General features: G+C 42.4%; 1 protein-coding gene across 1 annotated transcript in view; it reads left to right on the plus strand.

The window, feature by feature from the left end:
* Positions 1 to 18,067, plus strand: part of LOC140201999 (uncharacterized) — a 44,307-nt gene that overhangs the window by 22,729 nt on the left and 3,511 nt on the right. The window contains exon 2 of the mRNA XM_072266867.1: positions 12,290 to 12,472. Within this exon, the coding sequence (XP_072122968.1) occupies positions 12,290 to 12,472 (183 nt within the window). The remainder of the gene's footprint in view (positions 1 to 12,289; positions 12,473 to 18,067) is intronic.

The raw sequence follows: 18,067 nt of genomic DNA on the forward strand, positions 1-18,067 counted from the left end.
AAAAAGGGCTTGGATAAGGAAGTGGAAGGGTGGGTTTGCAGATGATATGAAGATTGGTTGAGTTGTGGATAATGCAGAAGGTTGTTGTAGATTACTATGGGACATTGACAGGGTGCAGAGCTGGGCTGTGAAGTGGCAGAAGCAGAAGAGTGAAATGATTGGTAAGTTAAACTCGAAGGCAGAATGCAGGGCTATTGGCATGACCATAAGCAGTAGAGAGGAATAGAGGGATCTTGGGGTCTGTTCCATTGATACCTCAAAGTTGCAAGCTGATGGAGTTGTTAAGAAAGCATACGGTGTGTTGGCCTTCATTAGTTGGGGGATAGATTTTAAGAGCTGTGAGGTAATTTTGCAACTCTATAAAACCCTGGTTAGACCACACTTGGAATATTGTGTTCCATTCTGGTTACCAATATGTAAAAGCTTGAAAGAGGGTACAGAAGAAATTTAACAGGAGGCTTCCTGAACTAGAGGGCATGTCTTATAAGAATAAATTGAGTGAGCTAGGGCTTTTCTTTTTGGAGAGAAGGAAGGTGGGAGGCAACTTGATAGATGTACACAAGATGATAAGAGATATTGATGATAAATGAATAGCCGAATACTTTTTCCCAGTGCAAAAATGGATAATACCAGAAGACCATAAGATATAGGAGCAGAATTAGGCCATTTGGCCCTTTGCGTCTGCAATGCCATTTTGTCATGGCTGATCCAATTTTCCTGTTAGCCCCAATCTCCTGCCTTCTCCTGTATCCCTTCATCTCCTGACTAATCAAGAATCTATCAATTTCTGCCTTTAAATATACATATAGAATTGGACTCCACAGCTGCCTGTAGCAAAGAATTCCACAGATTCACCATTCTCTGGTAAAAGAAATTTCTTCCCATCTTCCCTCTATTCTGAGGCTGTGTCCTCTGGTCCTAGACTCTCCCACCATAGGAAACATCCTCTCCACATCCAGTCTATCGAGGCCTTTTACCATTTGATAGGTTTCAATGAGGTCACCCCTCATTCTTCTGAATTTTTGTGAATAAAGGCCCAAAGCTATCAAACGCTCTTCGTATGACAAGCCATTCAATCCTGGAATCATTTTCGGGAACTTCCTTTGACTGTCTCCAGTTTCATCACATTTTTTCTAAGATAAGGGGCCAAAACCTGCTCACAGTACTCCAAGTAAGACTTCAACAGTGCTTTATAAAGTCTCAACATTACATCCTTGCCTGTATATTCTAGTCCTCTTCAATGAATGATAACACTGCATTTGCCTTCCTCACCACAGACACAACCTGCAAATTAACCTTTAGGGAATCCTGCACAAGGACTCCCAAGTCCCTCTGCACCTCAGTTTTTTGTATTTTCTCTCCATTTAGAAAATAGTCAATCCTTTCATTTCTTCTGTTCAAGTGCATGACCATACCTTCCCAATACTGTAATCCATCTGCCACTTCTTTGTCCATTTTCCTAATCTAAGTCCTTCCATCATCTCTCTATTTTCTCAAAACTACCTGCCCCTACATTTATCTTCATATCTTTTGCAGGGGCATAATTTGAAGGTGATTAGAGAAAAGTAAAAGGGGTAATGTCAGAGATAAGTTTTTACACAGAGAGTGGTGAGTGTATAGAATGCCCTGCCAGAGGTGGAGGTAACTGCAGATACATTAGGGCCATTCACAAAACTTTTAGATAGACACACGTATAATTTAAAAAATGAAGGGTTATGTAGGAGGAACAGGTTAGAATGATACTAGTCTAGTATCATAGAGTATACCCTAGATGGCGTTTAACCCAGATAAATGTGAGGTTTTGTACTTTGATAGAGCAAATGCAAGGAGACAGTACACTGTTAATGGCAAGATCATGAACAGTGTCGCTGAGCAGAGAGATCCTGCCATCCAGGTTTATAGCTCCTTGAAAGAGACCACACAGGGTCAATAAGGTGGTTAAGGCACCTTATGGAATGCTTGCTTTTATTATTTGAGGCATTGAGCTCAAAAGTCAAGAGGTTATGCTGCTACTTTATAAAACTCTGGATAGGCCACATCAGGAGTACTGCATACATCACTGGTCACCCCACTGTAGGAAGGATGTTGAGGCTTTGGAGAGGGTGCAAGAGAGGCTTACCAGGATGCTGCCTGGTTTAGAGGGAGTATGCTATCACAAGAGGCTGGATAAACTGGGATGTTTTCTCTGGAGTGCCGGAGGTGAAGGAGAGAACTGATAAGAGGTTTACAAGATTATGAGAGGCATAGACAGAGTGAACAAAGAGTACTTGTTTCCGACAGTTGAAATGTCTAATACCAGAGGGCATGCATTGCAGGTGAGATGGGGTAGGTTCAAGGGGGATGTGAGGGGTAAGTTTTTTACTCAGAGATTCATGGATGCTAGAATATATTGAAGGCTCTTAAGAGATCTTTGGATCGGCACAGACATGTAAGGAAGATAGAGGAATACGAACAATGGTGTAGGTAGGAAGGATTAGTGTTGGGTATTTTTGATTTACTTTTTCGCTTTCTTAGCACAACATTGTGGGCCGAATGCCCTGTTCCTGTGCTGTACAGTTCAATGTTCTACATTCCAAAGGTTGGCACAACATTGTTGGCCGAGAAACATGTACTGTTTTGTAATGTTCTATGTTCTCTAACTGATGAAGGTAAGTATCCTGTATGCCTTTTAAAACATTTTCTACTAGTGCTGCTGCCTTCAGAATCCTTGAAGTCTGTCACTGAATACATTGAAGTCTCTCTGTTTCTATAGGTCTCGCAAACATCTCAATGTTACTAGTCCTCTGAAACTGCATCACTTCCTAATTTTCAGATTTAAGTTCCTTCTGCCCCTCTTACTAACCGATCAGTATTGTTCTCTAGCTGAAGGATAACTTCCTCACTATTAAGCACACCACCAATCTTTATGTCATTAACAAAATTACTAACCATATCTCTTACTGTGATGTCCAAGAAACATCTCCCGGTTCAGTAATCGTGATAGAATGAGGTAACTGCCGGATTCTGCAGCTCCTGATGGATCACCAACCGTTTTGATCTGCCAGATATGTTCTAACTCTAAAGGAAACAAGTTTACAAAAGAAGACAAATCATACAAGTAATAAGTAAATAAATAACACTGAGAACTTGAGCTGTAGAGTCCTTAAATGTGAGTCTATAGGTTATGGAGGCAGTTCAGCATTAAAGTGAGTGAAGTTATCCACATTAGTTCAGCTACCTGATAGTTGGAGGGTAATATCTGTTCCTAAACCTGGTGGTGTGGGACTTAAGGCTCCTGTATATCCTTCCTAATGGTAGCAATGAGGAGAGATCATGGGTTGGATGATGGAGGTCTTTGATGATGGATGGTGCTTTCTTGTGGCAGTGCTCCTTGTAAATATTTACAGTAAAGGAAAGGGTTTTATCTGTGATGGATGGAGCTGTATTAACCACATTTTGTAGACTTTTCTGTTCCTGGGAGAGGTCCAGGAATGTAGTAAAAGAGTCAGGCAGAGAGCTTCAGAGATGAGTCAGGCTGGGATTATGTAAGAGGAATCAATAGGGATTGTATTGAAGGAGTTAGGGCAGCAAGTTTTTGGTGGTGATTGTTAAGATGATATTGGGGAATACACACTCAGTGGCCATATTATTAGGTACACCTGTACACCTGCTTGTTAAAGCAGCCAGTCATGTGGCAGCAGCACAATACATAAAAGTATGCCGGCATGGCCAAGAGGATCACATGGACGTTATGGTAGGGTAGCTGTTAGTGTGACACCATTACAGATCAGGGCCTTGGAGTTCAGAGTTCAGAGTTCAATCTCAGCGTTCTCTGTAAGGAGTCTCTGCACATCTGCCCCGTGGAATGCATAGACTTTTTTTCTGGGTCCACTGATTTCCTTCCACGGTCCAAAGACTTACTGGTGGGTCAATTGCCCCCTGATTAGGTTAGGATTAAATCAGGGTTGTTGGAGGTTGCTGGCTGGTGCAGTTTGAAGGGCCGGAAGGGCCTATTCCGCGTTATAACAAAATAAAATAAAGAGGTTGTTATTCAGACCAAACATCAGAATGGTGAAGAAATTTAATCAAAGTGACTTTGACCATGGAACTTACAAGAGAGTGGTGTGAAAAACAAACCAAAAAATCCAATGAGTGCCAGTTCTGTGGGCAAACACGCCTTGTGAATAAGAGAGGTCAAAGGAGAATGGCCAGACTGGTTCAAGCTGACAGGAAGGTGACAGTAACTCAAATAACCACAGGTTACGACAGTGGTGTGCAGAAGAGCATCTCCGAACACAGAACATGAACGTTGAAGTGAATGGGCTACAGCAGCAGAAGGCCATGAACATACACTCAGTGGCAACTTTATTAGGTACAGGAGGTGCCCAATAAAGTGTCCACTGAGTGTATAAGGTCATCAGGATTTGAACAGTAATCATGGCGTAAGGGTTGTCAGGTTGGGAGACCGATGTTACAAGGTTTCGGTGTGGATGATGAGCCATGGACACTGATAGGTGCCACTCCTGTAATTAGAGAGATATTAATTAATTAAAATGGGCCTTCCTGTAATGAGTGTCTGGTTCTGGATTCTTCTTTCATATGACCTAAGGACTAGGAACAGTTGCAATTTTAATTTCAAGCTCTTAATGATAATCTTCCAGTGGTAGCCTGTATTTCCTGCAGCTGTCTGGATAAAACTGGTTCTCCTTAAAGCAGAATTATCCAAAAAATACAGATTAGCTTTATTTGTCACATGCACATTGAAATATACAGTGAAATATGTTGTTTTGTATCAACAATCTCCACAACTCCAAGGCAGCTTGCAAGAGCTACCACGCTTCTGGCGCCAACATAGAATGCCATAGCTCACTAACCCTAACCAAAGGGTTTTGGAATGTGGGAAGAAACTAGAACACTTGGAGGAAGCCTGCGCAGTCATAGGGGGAACGTACAAACTCCTGACGGACAGCAGCTGGATTTGAACCCTGATTGGTAATCACTTGCACCGTACCATGATTATGCTAACCACTACACTGCTGTGCTGTACTCTGTAGTTCCCTTCATTGACCTTTCCTCAAACAAATCTCTGCTTTTGGAACTTAATCCCAGACTGAAGTCCATGCTCGTTCCTGGCAAATATTCTTAAAAGTGATTATGCTAAATTAGATTTACACCACCCATACCACTAAAAAGCGAGCATGTCCTTGCCTGTGTAAGGGGGTTTCAATTTTTATGTTACTGGGAAGGCTAATTAGAATGGCGTTTTTGTTATGTTAATCTGGGGAATGCGACTTTGTTGTGCTTTAACGCTGAGAAAGTTTGCGCTAGCAGCTTATTGTGGTTTAGAGGGTGATAAGAGGGTGCTATTAACCAATTGGGATAGTTGTTATGGTTTTGGTGTATTTGAAGATACTGTATGCGCGGGGTTTTGGGGCAGAAGGCGGGAGAGCGAGACAGAGAATGGACCAGGTGCTGTGAGTCCGCTAATGGGGTCGGACCCCGAGCGGGACGTTCGGCGAGGAGACGGAGACGGACTCGTGTGGAGCGTCTGGTCGACCACCGTTGTTGGTCCCAGGCGGCCGGTCGAGGTGGTCCGAGGGGTCACAGGGTGAAGAAGAAGGTCCTTGAGCTCCAACGGTTTTTGTGCACGAAGAGATTGAACTTTGATAAGTGTGGCGCCTTTTATTTTCCTTTTATATTTTATTCTCTTTTAATTATATAGTTCCAGTAATATCAATAAACTGTAAATCATTTAATTGCATCTGGTGTATTGTCTGTTATTTGGGCGGGGTGGGGTACCTCACACAGCATCCACACAAACGAATTACCCAGTTTGGCGGGGCCGAGGCTGTTTCCCTAGACGACAGCGAGCTGAGCGACCCTGAGGGTGGCCAGGGGGGCTGCACCTGTAAAAACGTTGTAAAGTGTCACTTACTGTAAAGATGTTGAAGAAGGTCCTGTGGTCAGATGAGACTAAAGTGGAACTGTCTGGTCTCCACACCACGCAGTATGTGTGGTGTACGTCCAATACTGTGTATCAGCTGGATAACACCATTCCTGCTGGTGGAGGTAGCATCATGCTATGGGGATGCTTTTCAGTCGCAGGGACTGGAAATATAGTCAGGATTGATGGGAAGATCAATGCTGCCAAAGACCGAGAAATCCTAGATAAAAATCTGCTAGCCTCTGCCAGAAACCTTAAACTGGGGAGGAAGTTTATGTTTCAGCAAGCCAATGACCTAAAGCATGCTGCCTGAGCAAGCATGGAATGGCTTCAAATGAAAACTGATTTCCTTGAGTGGCCCAGTCAGAGTCCTGATCCTAACCCGAGTGAACATCTCTGGCAAGAGTGTTGTTCACCTTTGCTCCCAAACTAATCTGGCACAGCTTGAGCAATTTTGCAAAGAGGAATGGATGAATCATGTTGTGCAAAGCTAGTAGAGACTTACCCCAAATGATGACTGGCTGTAATTGATATGAGGTAATTCAACCAAGTACTGAGCAAATGATAATGAATACTTTTGAATTGCTGTCATTTCGGGTTTTGAATTTTTAGTTTTTCATGCTTTAAGGTTTTCCCTGTTTTTTTGGCTCTACGGTGAAAAATGAGCATGTAATTCACAAATAAAAATTCTCAGTTTAATTGATCAAAATCCCTGTTTGTAACACTCATTTATGTGAACAAAGGGTTACGGGCAGAATAAGTTTTCAAGGCACTATAAGCCAAGTTACCTGAGGAACATTATAAAGGTCTGTGATAATTACACATTGAGCAAGAAAAGTCATTCTGAATTCTCTGGAATTCAGAATACGGTCTTCCTGTGACCTTTGGGCAATGAGAGCTAGACTGTAGCTTCCCTTCACTGACTGTGCCAGTGATTGGTGGTCACATCTACAGTCTCATCTGTGGTTTGTCTTGTTTAAAAAGGGTTAGAGTAACTCACAGGTAGGTAACTACAGGAGTAGGACACTTTGAAGGTTGGAAAATTTATGTAACTTGGATTTAAACAGGATATATAGGCTTACTCCTTAGTTTTGATACCTCTGCACATACTGTACAGTGAAGTGGTTATCTGAGCAGTGTAACAGAACCAGTTTAAAGGCGAAATGTCAACCTTTTGTATTACAAATGTGAAAGTCTTAAGGCACTATGTTTGACTAAGATCCAGAAAAGCTAGTTCCTATAACTGGAGCAACACACATCAAAGTTGCTGGTGAACGCAGCAGGCCAGGCAGCATCTGTAGGAAGAGGTGCAGTCGACGTTTCAGGCCGAGACCCTTCGTCAGGACTAACTGAAGGAAGAGTGAGTAAGGGATTTGAAAGTTGGAGGGGGAGGGGGAGATCCAAAATGATAGGAGAAGACAGGAGGGGGAGGGATAGAGCCAAGAGCTGGACAGGTGATAGGCAAAAGGGGATACGAGAGGATCATGGGACAGGAAGTCCGGGAAGAAAGACAAGGGGGGGGACCCAGAGGATGGGCAAGAGGTATATTCAGAGGGACAGAGGGAGAAAAAGGAGAGTGAGAGAAAGAATGTGTGCATAAAAATGAGTAACAGATGGGATACGAGGGGGAGGTGGGGCCTTAGCAGAAGTTAGAGAAGTCGATGTTCATGCCATCAGGTTGGAGACTACCCAGACGGAATATAAGGTGTTGTTCCTCCAACCTGAGTGTGGCTTCATCTTTACAGTAGAGGAGGCCGTGGATGGACATGTCAGAATGGGAATGGGATGTGGAATTAAAATGTGTGGCCACTGGGAGATCCTGCTTTCTCTGGCGGACAGAGCGTAGATGTTCAGCAAAGCGGTCTCCCAGTCTGCGTCGGGTCTCGCCAATATATAAAAGGCCACATCGGGAGCACCGGACGCAGTATATCACCCCAGTTGACTCACAGGTGAAGTGTTGCCTCACCTGGAAGGACTGTTTTGGGCCCTGAATGGTGGTAAGGGAGGAAGTGTAAGGGCATGTGTAGCACTTGTTCCGCTTACACGCGTAAGTGCCAGGAGGGAGATCAGTGGGGAGGGATGGGGGGGACGAATGGTCAAGGGAGTTGTGTAGGGAGCGATCCCTGCGGAATGAAGAGAGGAGGGGGGAGGGAAAGATGTGCTTAGTGGTGGGATCCCGTTGAGGTGGCGGAAGTTACGGAGAATAATATGTTGGACCCGGAGGCTGGTGGGGTGGTAGGTGAGGACCAGGGGAACCCTATTCCTAGTGGGGTGGCGAGAGGATGGAGTGAGAGCAGATGTACGTGAAATGGGGGAGATGCGTTTAAGAGCAGAGTTGATAGTGTAGGAAGGGAAGCCCCTTTCTTTAAAAAAGGAAGACACCTCCCTCGTCCTAGAATGAAAAGCCTCATCCTGAGAGCAGATGCGGCGGAGACGGAGGAATTGCGAGAAGGGGATGGCGTTTTTGCAAGAGACAGGGTGAGAAGAGGAATAGTCCAGATAGCTGTGAGAGTCAGTAGGCTTATAGTAGACATCAGTGGATAAGCTGTCTCCGGAGACAGAGACAGAAAGATCTAGAAAGGGGAGGGAGGTGTTGGAAATGGACCAGGTAAACTTGAGGGCAGGGTGAAAGTTGGAGGCAAAGTTAATAAAGACAACGAGTTCTGCATGCGTGCAGGAAGCAGCGCCAATGCAGTCATCGATGTAGCGAAGGAAAAGTTGGGGACAGATACCAGAATAGGCACGGAACATAGATTGTTCCACAAACCCAAGAAAAAGGCAGGCATAGCTAGAACCCATACGGGTGCCCATAGCTACACCTTTAGTTTGGAGGAAGTGGGAGGAGCCAAAGGAGAAATTATTAAGAGTAAGGACTAAACTATAAGTGGTTCCAATCAAAATAATTGGAAGGTTGATTTTGGTCCTTTGTTACAGTGTAAAATCAGTCATTACCTGCAATTAAAAGTTGCTAGATAGAAAATTCCTTTCTTCATTACAACAGAAATTTATCAGATAGTGGAATCATGTTACGTCAGGAATTTCATTGCCACCACAGTGCCCAGGAGTTACTTGGCTTGCTCCAGGCTAACATTTCTGGACCATCTCCAGATGTAGATCTAAGCTCATTGTTCATATCACAATAAATTGCTCCAGGGGAGTATCTCAAATTTAAAAGTACATTTATTATCTAAGTATGTACATGTGACCATATACCACCTTGAGTTTCACTTTCTTCACAGTAGAATGGAGGAAAGCAATAGAATCAAAGAAAAACTAAACACAAACAAAGGCTGATAAAAAGCAACGTGCAAAAAAAGACAAACTGTCTTTGGTATTTTGTATTTGGGTACCAAATCTGTAAGGTGCCCAGTTGGCACCCAAGCAATGGGTTGGAGTGTTCAAAGAACATCAAAGGAAATGATAAAGTTACAAGAATCTCATGAATTATTTAATTGTCATTTGTCAGTGGGTGGGGGGGGGTGGAAGAGCTCTTTAAAATTGTTTTATTATTATTGTCACAGGTACTGAGGTAGAGTGAAAAACTTGTATACTGTTCTTAAAATAGTACAAGGTAAAACAATGACAGAATGCAGAAAAAAATGTTACAGTTACAGAGAAAGTGCAGTGCAGGCATAGAATAAGGTACAATGTCAAACAAGTTGGCTGTTACATTTCATATGGAACAACTTTGGGTCCATTTTAATAGAACTTTATTCATAGTGATGGGAAATGCTGAAGTAATGAAAGGTTCTATGCAAATATAGCTCACGCTTTCTTTTCTCCTAAACATATTATGGTGTAAATTTTCACAGTAAAAATGCTTCAGTAAGAATGTTATTGAATTGATCACTATATGAATGAATTCCACATTTATTCAGGAGAAATGCAACATGCAGTACACCTTAAGCAATAAGAGCTGGTATTTATGAATGTAAAGCCATGCATGATAATGTGTTAATTGGAAAATCAGAATTAGGACATTTGAAGTCATTGCTTTGTCCCTAACACTGTACAAGCTTAAGTCTGCTTTACTGTTTGTGTTGCATTCTAACTCAGCAATAACGCTGAAGAAGTTTATGTTCTGTTCTGAATATTACTGTTGTTAGCTGAGTTAGATAAACTTGACCTGTGACTGTTTCAAATTCTATGTTACTGTTATTGAATAGAAAATTCTGGGATCAGTTTGAAGCTAGTGCAGTTAAGACTGAAGATGAAACCAACTCAACAGGCTTGACTATAGTTAAGTTCTTCTGCTGCACTCTTCTTGCTGCCTTGGTGCTTGGCTTTGCTCTACTAAGCAAGGTAAGTTCGTTTGTTAAAGTGAATTAGCAACTGCCACAAGTAAAGATATTTCTATTTTCTGGTTGTATCAACTGTGAACAGTGCCTAATTTTTCATATTTCATAACTGCTCTGATAGAATTCTCTACCTATGAGATGAAGCCACTTCTTCTGGTAATCTGTGTTCTGCAGTTGTACATTTCCAGGCATTTGTCATCTTCACGATTCAAGATTGTTTAATGTAACTTCCAGTACGTGTGTAGAAAAGAACAAAATAATTCTTACTGTGGGTCCAATACAGCACAAAAAAGCACAATAAGATGAAGAACACTATAATAAAAATACTTGAAACGGCTTACATACATAGATTGACTGTATCATACATTGATCGATTCTATAATTCTCCATAATGTGACACTGAACAGAGGATTGTCTGTACGTAAGGTGACTCTGACAGTAAATGATAAAATTGAGGTGTTGATCAACCTCAATTCTTAGGGAAAGAAACTATTTTTGAGTGTGGACGTACTGGCGTGGATGCTATGTAAACTGATGGGAGTAGAATGCACAGTTCATGGGAAAAGTGAGTGGGATCCTTCATGATATTATTGGCCCTTTTCCATCACCTTTCTGCTGCCATAGTTCAGTTTCCATACCATACAGTGGTGCAGCATGTTAGGATGCTCTCTACTACATACCTGTAGAATGACATGAGTATTGATGTACATAGTCCAGCCCTCTTCAGCCTCCTTGGAAAGCAAAGGCATTGGTGAGCTTTCTTGATTGCGTTGGACATGCTCTGGGACCATGATAGGTTGTGTAAGAAGCTGTTTCATCATTGTTGTTGATGAGCCTGGATCATCAGAATCTGCTTTTCATCTATTCGCTTCTCTGCCTCATTTGAAGGTCACTAGTTTAGACCTGGTATTTTCTCTTCCTTTACTTGTTTATTTTTGCCAAAAATTTGATTTTGTTTGTAATATGAATGTGGTCTAGGAGTTTTAAGCCTTTGCTTAAAGCTGGAGCTTTTCTCCAGCTCCCTGTGTCTTTCCAGTTGTCCAATGAGCCAGTCATACACATCCGTGTGGACCTTACAAAACTAGCTTTACTCAGACACAATAATATTCCACCAGGATCCCTGAGATTGGTGGGACAGGAGGGCATGGCAGGATGCCAGGGTCTGGATTCACAACAGTGGCACTGGAACTCACCCTGTCAATGTCTTTCAGAATTTTGCTTTTATTAATTGAATCATTTTTTTCTTCTAAGCCCCAGGTACTTTAGGGCAATTATTTGACAAGTATGTAAACAATATGACAAGGAGCATGCTATTTGACCTTCTGAGACAGCTCTGCATTCATCATGATCATGGTTATCTGCTGCCATAATACTCCTTTTCTTCAAATTCTCCATATTCCTTAATATCCAGAAAGCTAGAGACCCCTGTTTTCAAAGCACTCAGAGATCGAGACTCCACAGTTCTCCAGGTCTAGAACTACAAAGATAGGATATCCCCTCATCTCCAAAATCTATTCAGTCTTTCTATTGGATTGACTACAAAACAAATATGAATGTAAATACTGCACCCAGTCTCAATAAAACCCAATGCAATCTCAACAAGACTGTATTACATTTGTACTCCCATTGGCTTTCCACTAAAGTCAAATATTTCATTTATCACCCTTGAAAATAATTGGTGACCCAGGGATGGAAAGTATTACAAATGTAGAATTATTCAAGAAGGGAGAAAAATAGAGTGAACATTTATAAGAAGTTCATCAATATTCCCAAGTCATTCAGGCAAAAATAATGTCATGAATGTGAAACTCATAATTATGAGGAGCAGATGAGGTAAAGAAATAAAGATGCTTTCAGTGGCAAGCTAGATAAACACATAAAGGTTTGATGACAAGGGATGGGGAGGGGGGCAAAAGCAGGTTTCCAAGAAGCCCTAACTCCAGCATAGAGCTGCTGAATCAGGTAGCTTATTTTTGTGCTATACATTCTGAGTAATTCCAGATGGATGTAGGGTGTGTAATCTTGTTAGCATTTGTTACATTATTTCTAACACTTGTCTTCTCTCCAGGTTTCTCTTCTTCTGATAATTTCAGCCACAAGTGATGCTTCTGTCTACTTTACCAACAAACCCTTCAGTCATCTGATTCTTGGCTGCGTGCTGATAGTTCCCAGCACCCTGACGGCGGCAAAGTGTCTGTGGAACCTCACATTCCGTTCCGAATCATTGCTTCCTGCAAGCAGCCTGATAATTGTAAGCAAATTGGGAATTAATGAAAGATTTTTATTAAACTATTCTGTCTTCATTAGTGGAAAGTTGCAGCCTCTTATCTTTTATTAACATAACTAAGCTCTTGTATGCAAGCACAGGAACTAAACAAAGATGGTGCATTTCTGGACATGACACGAGTGCAGAGTACAAATTAGCAGCTGAATATTGAGGAAGCAGGTAGATGGTTCCAGTGGATATTGTGAGTAAATATCTGCTATTAGTTCTTTGGTCTCATTGCTGGTGAGCTATGGACAGTTAAAGGCAGGAAAGTAGGCCTGAAGATGTTGCTCGTTGTTGGCTTTTGGGAAACTATGAGCAATTCACCTTGGAAAAAGAGAAGGAGTGGTTAGAAGGAAGTGATGACATTTGATGTCAGGTGTAGCCAGGGCAGATTATCCTGTGGAGAGATAGGATCAAACTTTGTTAGCAGCCGCAAAAATGATCTTGTGTTGCTGCCATATCCAATCATGAATGGTAGTGAGTAATTAAACAGTTGACAGAAAGAGTGGATGCCAATCCTCATAAATGAATGAAACTAAGATGTGGAATCCATAGGCAAGAGATGGTTCATTTCAGCTTCTACTAAGGTTGCCATCATCATAAAGCTGCCCTTCAACAAATTCCATTTGTGATCTGAAGTCACATAAAGAGACAAATTTGTGTTGTTTAATGGAGAATCATACGACCTTGCAGAAGTTCCTCTGGTCATAGACAAGGCTCATTCATCTTCAGCTGCTTTATCAATGACTTTTCTTCCTTCATAAGGTCAGAACTGATTATTCTTGTTATTCATTGCACAATGTTCAATCCCATTCGCATGTCCTCAGAAGCACCTAAGCTTTTATTTTGTAATCACAAGAAATTCTGCAGATGCTGGAAATCCAGAATAATACATACACAATGCTAGAGGAACTCAACAGGTCTGGCAGCATCTATAGAAAGGAATAAACAATTAATGTTTCAGGCTTAGACCCTTCATCAGGATTGGCAAAGAAGAGGGAAGAGACTAGAATAGTGGGGGGGGGGGAGGGAAGGAGTACATTAGAAGGTGAAGCCTGGTGAATGGGGAGGGGGGGGAGGGTGGTGAAATGAGAAGTTGGGAGGAGATAGGTGGAGAAGGTAAAGAGAAAGGAATTTGATAGGAGAGGAGAGTGGACCATGAAAGAAAGGGAAGGAGGAGGAACATCAGCAGGATGTGCAAGGTGGGTGAGCTGAAGAGAAGAGGTAAGACGAAAGCCAGAGTGGGAAATGGAAGAAGTGTGAAGAGGGAGGGGCGAAAATTACTGTAAGATAGAGAAATTGATGTTCATGTCTCATGTTGGAGGCTGTGCAGGCACAATATATGTGCTTCTTCAACTGAGGATGTCCTCATTGCTACAGCAGAGGGGGCCATGGACCAACATGTTGGAATGGGAATAGGGATGATAATTAAAGTGGTTGGCCACTGGGAAATCCTGCTTGTTGTGGTTAAAAAGAAGGTACTTGACAAAGTGATCCCTCCAATCTTCATGAGTCTTATCAACGTAGAGGTGGCAGCATTGGGAATACTGGATATACAGTAGTAGATGACCCCAACCATCTTGCAGGTAGAGTGTTACCTCAGCTGGAAGGCTTGTTTGGGACCCTGAATGGAGGTGAGGGAGGAGCCGAATGGACAGGTGCAGCACATCTTCTGTTAGCAGTGATAAGAGCCTGTAAGGAGTTTAGTGGGGAGGGATGAATAGATAAGAGAGTCATGGGAGAGAGTGATCTCTACATAAAGAAGAAAGTGGTGGGGCAGAGGAAAAGATGTGTTTGGTGATAGAATCCTGTTGAAGATGGCAAAAAATTGTAGCTGCTAGAGGGGTTTTGGGAAATGTTCCAGCCTGCAACTTCCAGGTTATTGGTCAGGCACCATTTCTGAGAAGAAAGATAGAGTTAACTTTTCAACATTTCTTCAGACCAAGAAAGAAAGAAAGGTAATTACAGTTATACATCTTACAGTTATAAGACCATAAGTTATAGGAGCAGAATGAGGCTACTTGACCATTCGAGTCTGCTCCACCATTTCATCATGGCTGATCCAGTTTTCCTCTCAATAGACAATAGACAATAGGTGCAGGAGTAGGCCATTCGGCCCTTCGAGCCAGCTCTGCCATTCACTGTGATCATAGCTGATCATCCACAATCAGTATCCAGTTCCTGCTTTATCCCCATAACCTTTGATTCCACTATCTTTAAGTGCTCTATGCATCTCTTTCCTGAAAGCATCCAGAGACTTTGCCTCCACAGCCTTCTGGGGCAGAGCATTCCATATATCCACCACTCTCTGGGTGAAAAAGTTTTTCCTCAACTCCGTTCTAAATGGCCTACCCCTTATTCTTAAACTGTGGCCTCTGGTTCTGGACTCACCCATCAGCGGGAACATGCTTCCAACCTCCAGTGTGTCCAATCCCTTAATAATCCTATATGTTTCAATAAGACCCCCTCTTAGCCTTCTAAATTCCAGAGTATACAAACCCAGTCGCTCCAATCTTTCGACATATGACAGTCCTGCCATCCCAGGCCACCTTGTGAACCTACGCTGCACTCCCTCAATAGCAAGGATGTCCTTCTTCAAATTTGGAGACCAAAACTGCACACAGTACTCCAGGTGTGGTCTCACCAGGGCCCTGTACAGCTGCAGAAGGACCTCTTTGCTCTTATACTCAATTCCCCTTGTTGTGAAGGCCAACATGCCATTAGGTTTCTTCACTGCCTGCTGTACTTGCATGCTTGCTTTCAGTGACTGATGTACAAGAACACCTAGATCTCGTTGTGCTTCCCCTTTTCCTAACTTGACTCCATTTAGATAATAATCTGCCTTCCCATTCTTACCACCAAAGTGGATAACCTCACATTTATCCACATTAAACTGCATCTGCCATGCATCTGCCCACTCACCCAGCCTGTCCAAGTCACCCTGCATTCTCATAACATCCTCCTCACATTTCACACTGCCAGCCAGCTTTGCGTCATCGGCAAATTTGCGAATGTTACTATTAATTCCCTCATCTAAATCATTAATATATATTGTAAACAGCTGCGGACCCAGCACTGAACCCTGCGGTACCCCACTGGTCACCGCTTGCCATTCCAAATGGGACATGTTAATCGCTACTCTTTGTTTTCTGTCAGCCAACCAATTTTCAATCCATGTCAGTACTCTGCCCCCAATACCATGTGCCCTAATTTTGCCCAGTAATCTCCTATGTGGGACTTTATTAAAGGCTTTCTGAAAGTCCAGGTACACTACATCCACTGGCTCTCCCTTGGCCATTTTCATAATTACATCCTCAAAAAATTCTAGAATGTTAGTCAAGCACGATTTCCCCTTCGTAAATCCATGCTGACTTGGACCAATGCTGTTACTGCTTTCCAGATGTGTCGTAATTTCATCTTTTATAATTGACTCCAGCATCTTTCCCACCACCGACGTCAGGCTAACTGGTCTATAATTCCCTGTTTTCTCTCTTCCTCCCTTCTTGAAGAGAGGGACAACATTAGCCACCCTCCAATCCACAGGAACTGATCCTGACTCTATAGAACATTGGAAAATGATTACCAATGCGTCCACGATTTCTAAAGCCACCTCCTTAAGTACCCTGGGATGCAGACCATCAGGTCCCGGTGACTTATTAGGCTTCAGACCCAACAGCCTATCCAACACCATTTCCTGCCTAATATAAATTTCCTTCAATTCATCCATTACCCTAGGTCCTTTGGCTACTATTACATCTGGGAGATTGTTTGTGTCTTCCCTAGTGAAGACAGATCCAAAGTATCTGTTCAACTTGTCTGCCATTTCCTTGTTTGCCATAATAAATTCACTCGCTTCTGTCTTCAAGGGCCCAATTTTGGTCTTAACTACTTTTTTCCTTTTCACATACCTAAAGAAGCTTTTACTATCGTCCTTTATATTCTTGGCTAGTTTACCTTCGTACCTCACTTTTTCTCCGCGTATTGCCTTTTTATTTACCTTCTGTTGCTCTTTAAAAGTTTCCCAATCCTCCGGCTTCACACTCATCTTTGCTATGTTATACTTCTTCTCTTTTATTTTTATACTGTCCATTACTTCCCTTGTCAGCCACGGCCTTCCCTTACTCCCCTTAGGATCTTTCTTCCTCTTTGGAACGAACTGATCCTGCACCTTCCGCATTATTCCCAGAAACACTTGCCATTGCTGTTCCACTGTCATCCCTGCTAGGGTGTTGTTCCATTGAACTTTGGCCAGCTCCTCCCTCATAACACCATAGTTCCCTTTGTCTCAGCCTCAATATGTTGCCTTTTCCTCGTATCCCTTCACGCCCTGTCAATCAAGCATCTATCGACCTCAGCCTTAAATATATATAAAGACTTGGCCTTCATAGCTGCCTGTGCCAAAGAATTCCACAGATTCACCACCCATATGCTAAAGAAATTCCTCCTCATCTCCATTCTAAAAGGATGCCCCTATATTCTGAAGCTGTGTCCTCTGATCTTAGACTCTCCTACTATAGGAAACATCCTCTCCACATTAATGCTATCGAGGCCTTTCACCATTTGATAGGTTTCAATGAGGTCACCCCTCATTCTTCTGAATTCTAGTGAATACAGTACCAGAGTCATCTAACGGTCTTCATATGATAATCCTGGAATCATTTTTGTGAACCTCCTTTGAATTCTCTCAGTTTCTAAGATAAGGGGCCCAAAACTGCACACAATACTCGAAGTGAGTCCTCACCAGTGCTTTATAAAGTTTCAGCATTACATCCTTGCTTTTATATTGTAGTCCCCTCGAAATCAATGCTAACATTGCATTTAGCTTCCCCACCACTGACTCAACCTGCATTTAACCTTCAGGAAATTCTGCACAAGGACACCTAAGTCCCTTTGTTCCTCAGTTTTTTTTGTATTTTCTCTCTATTTGGAAAATAGCCAACCCCTTCATTTCTCTACAAAAATGCTTGACCATACACTTCTCAACACTGGGTATTTCATCTGCCATTTTGTGTCCATTCTCCTAATCTGTATAAGTCCTTCTGCAGCCTCTCTGCTTCCTCAAAGCTACCTGCCCCTCCACCTATCTTCATATCACCTGCAAACTTTGCAAGAAAGCCACCAATTCCATCATCTAAATCATTGGCATGTTTTGTAAAAAGAATCGACGCCAGCGCAGACCTCTGTGGAACACCACCAGTCACTGGAAGCCAACCAGAAAAGGCTCCCTTTATTCCCAATCTTTGCCAATCAGTCACTGTTTTATCCATGCTAAAATCCATAGTCTTGTAGCTTTTTATGTAGCCTAATGTGCGGCACCTCGTCAAAGGCCTTTTGAAAATCTAAGTACATAACATCAACCAATTCTCCCTTGTCTATCCTGCTAGTTATTTCTTCAAATAATTCCAACATATTTGTCAGGCAAGATTTTCCCTTGAGGAAACAATGCTGACTATGGCCTATTTTATCATGTACCTCTAAGTACCCTGATATCTTATCCTAAATAATTGACTCTGGCACCCTCCCAAGCACTGATGTCAGACTTAACTGGCCTATAGTTTCCTTTCTTCTGCCTTTTTC

Source organism: Mobula birostris, chromosome 8 (assembly GCF_030028105.1).
Source record: "Mobula birostris isolate sMobBir1 chromosome 8, sMobBir1.hap1, whole genome shotgun sequence".
NCBI lineage: Eukaryota > Metazoa > Chordata > Chondrichthyes > Myliobatiformes > Myliobatidae > Mobula > Mobula birostris.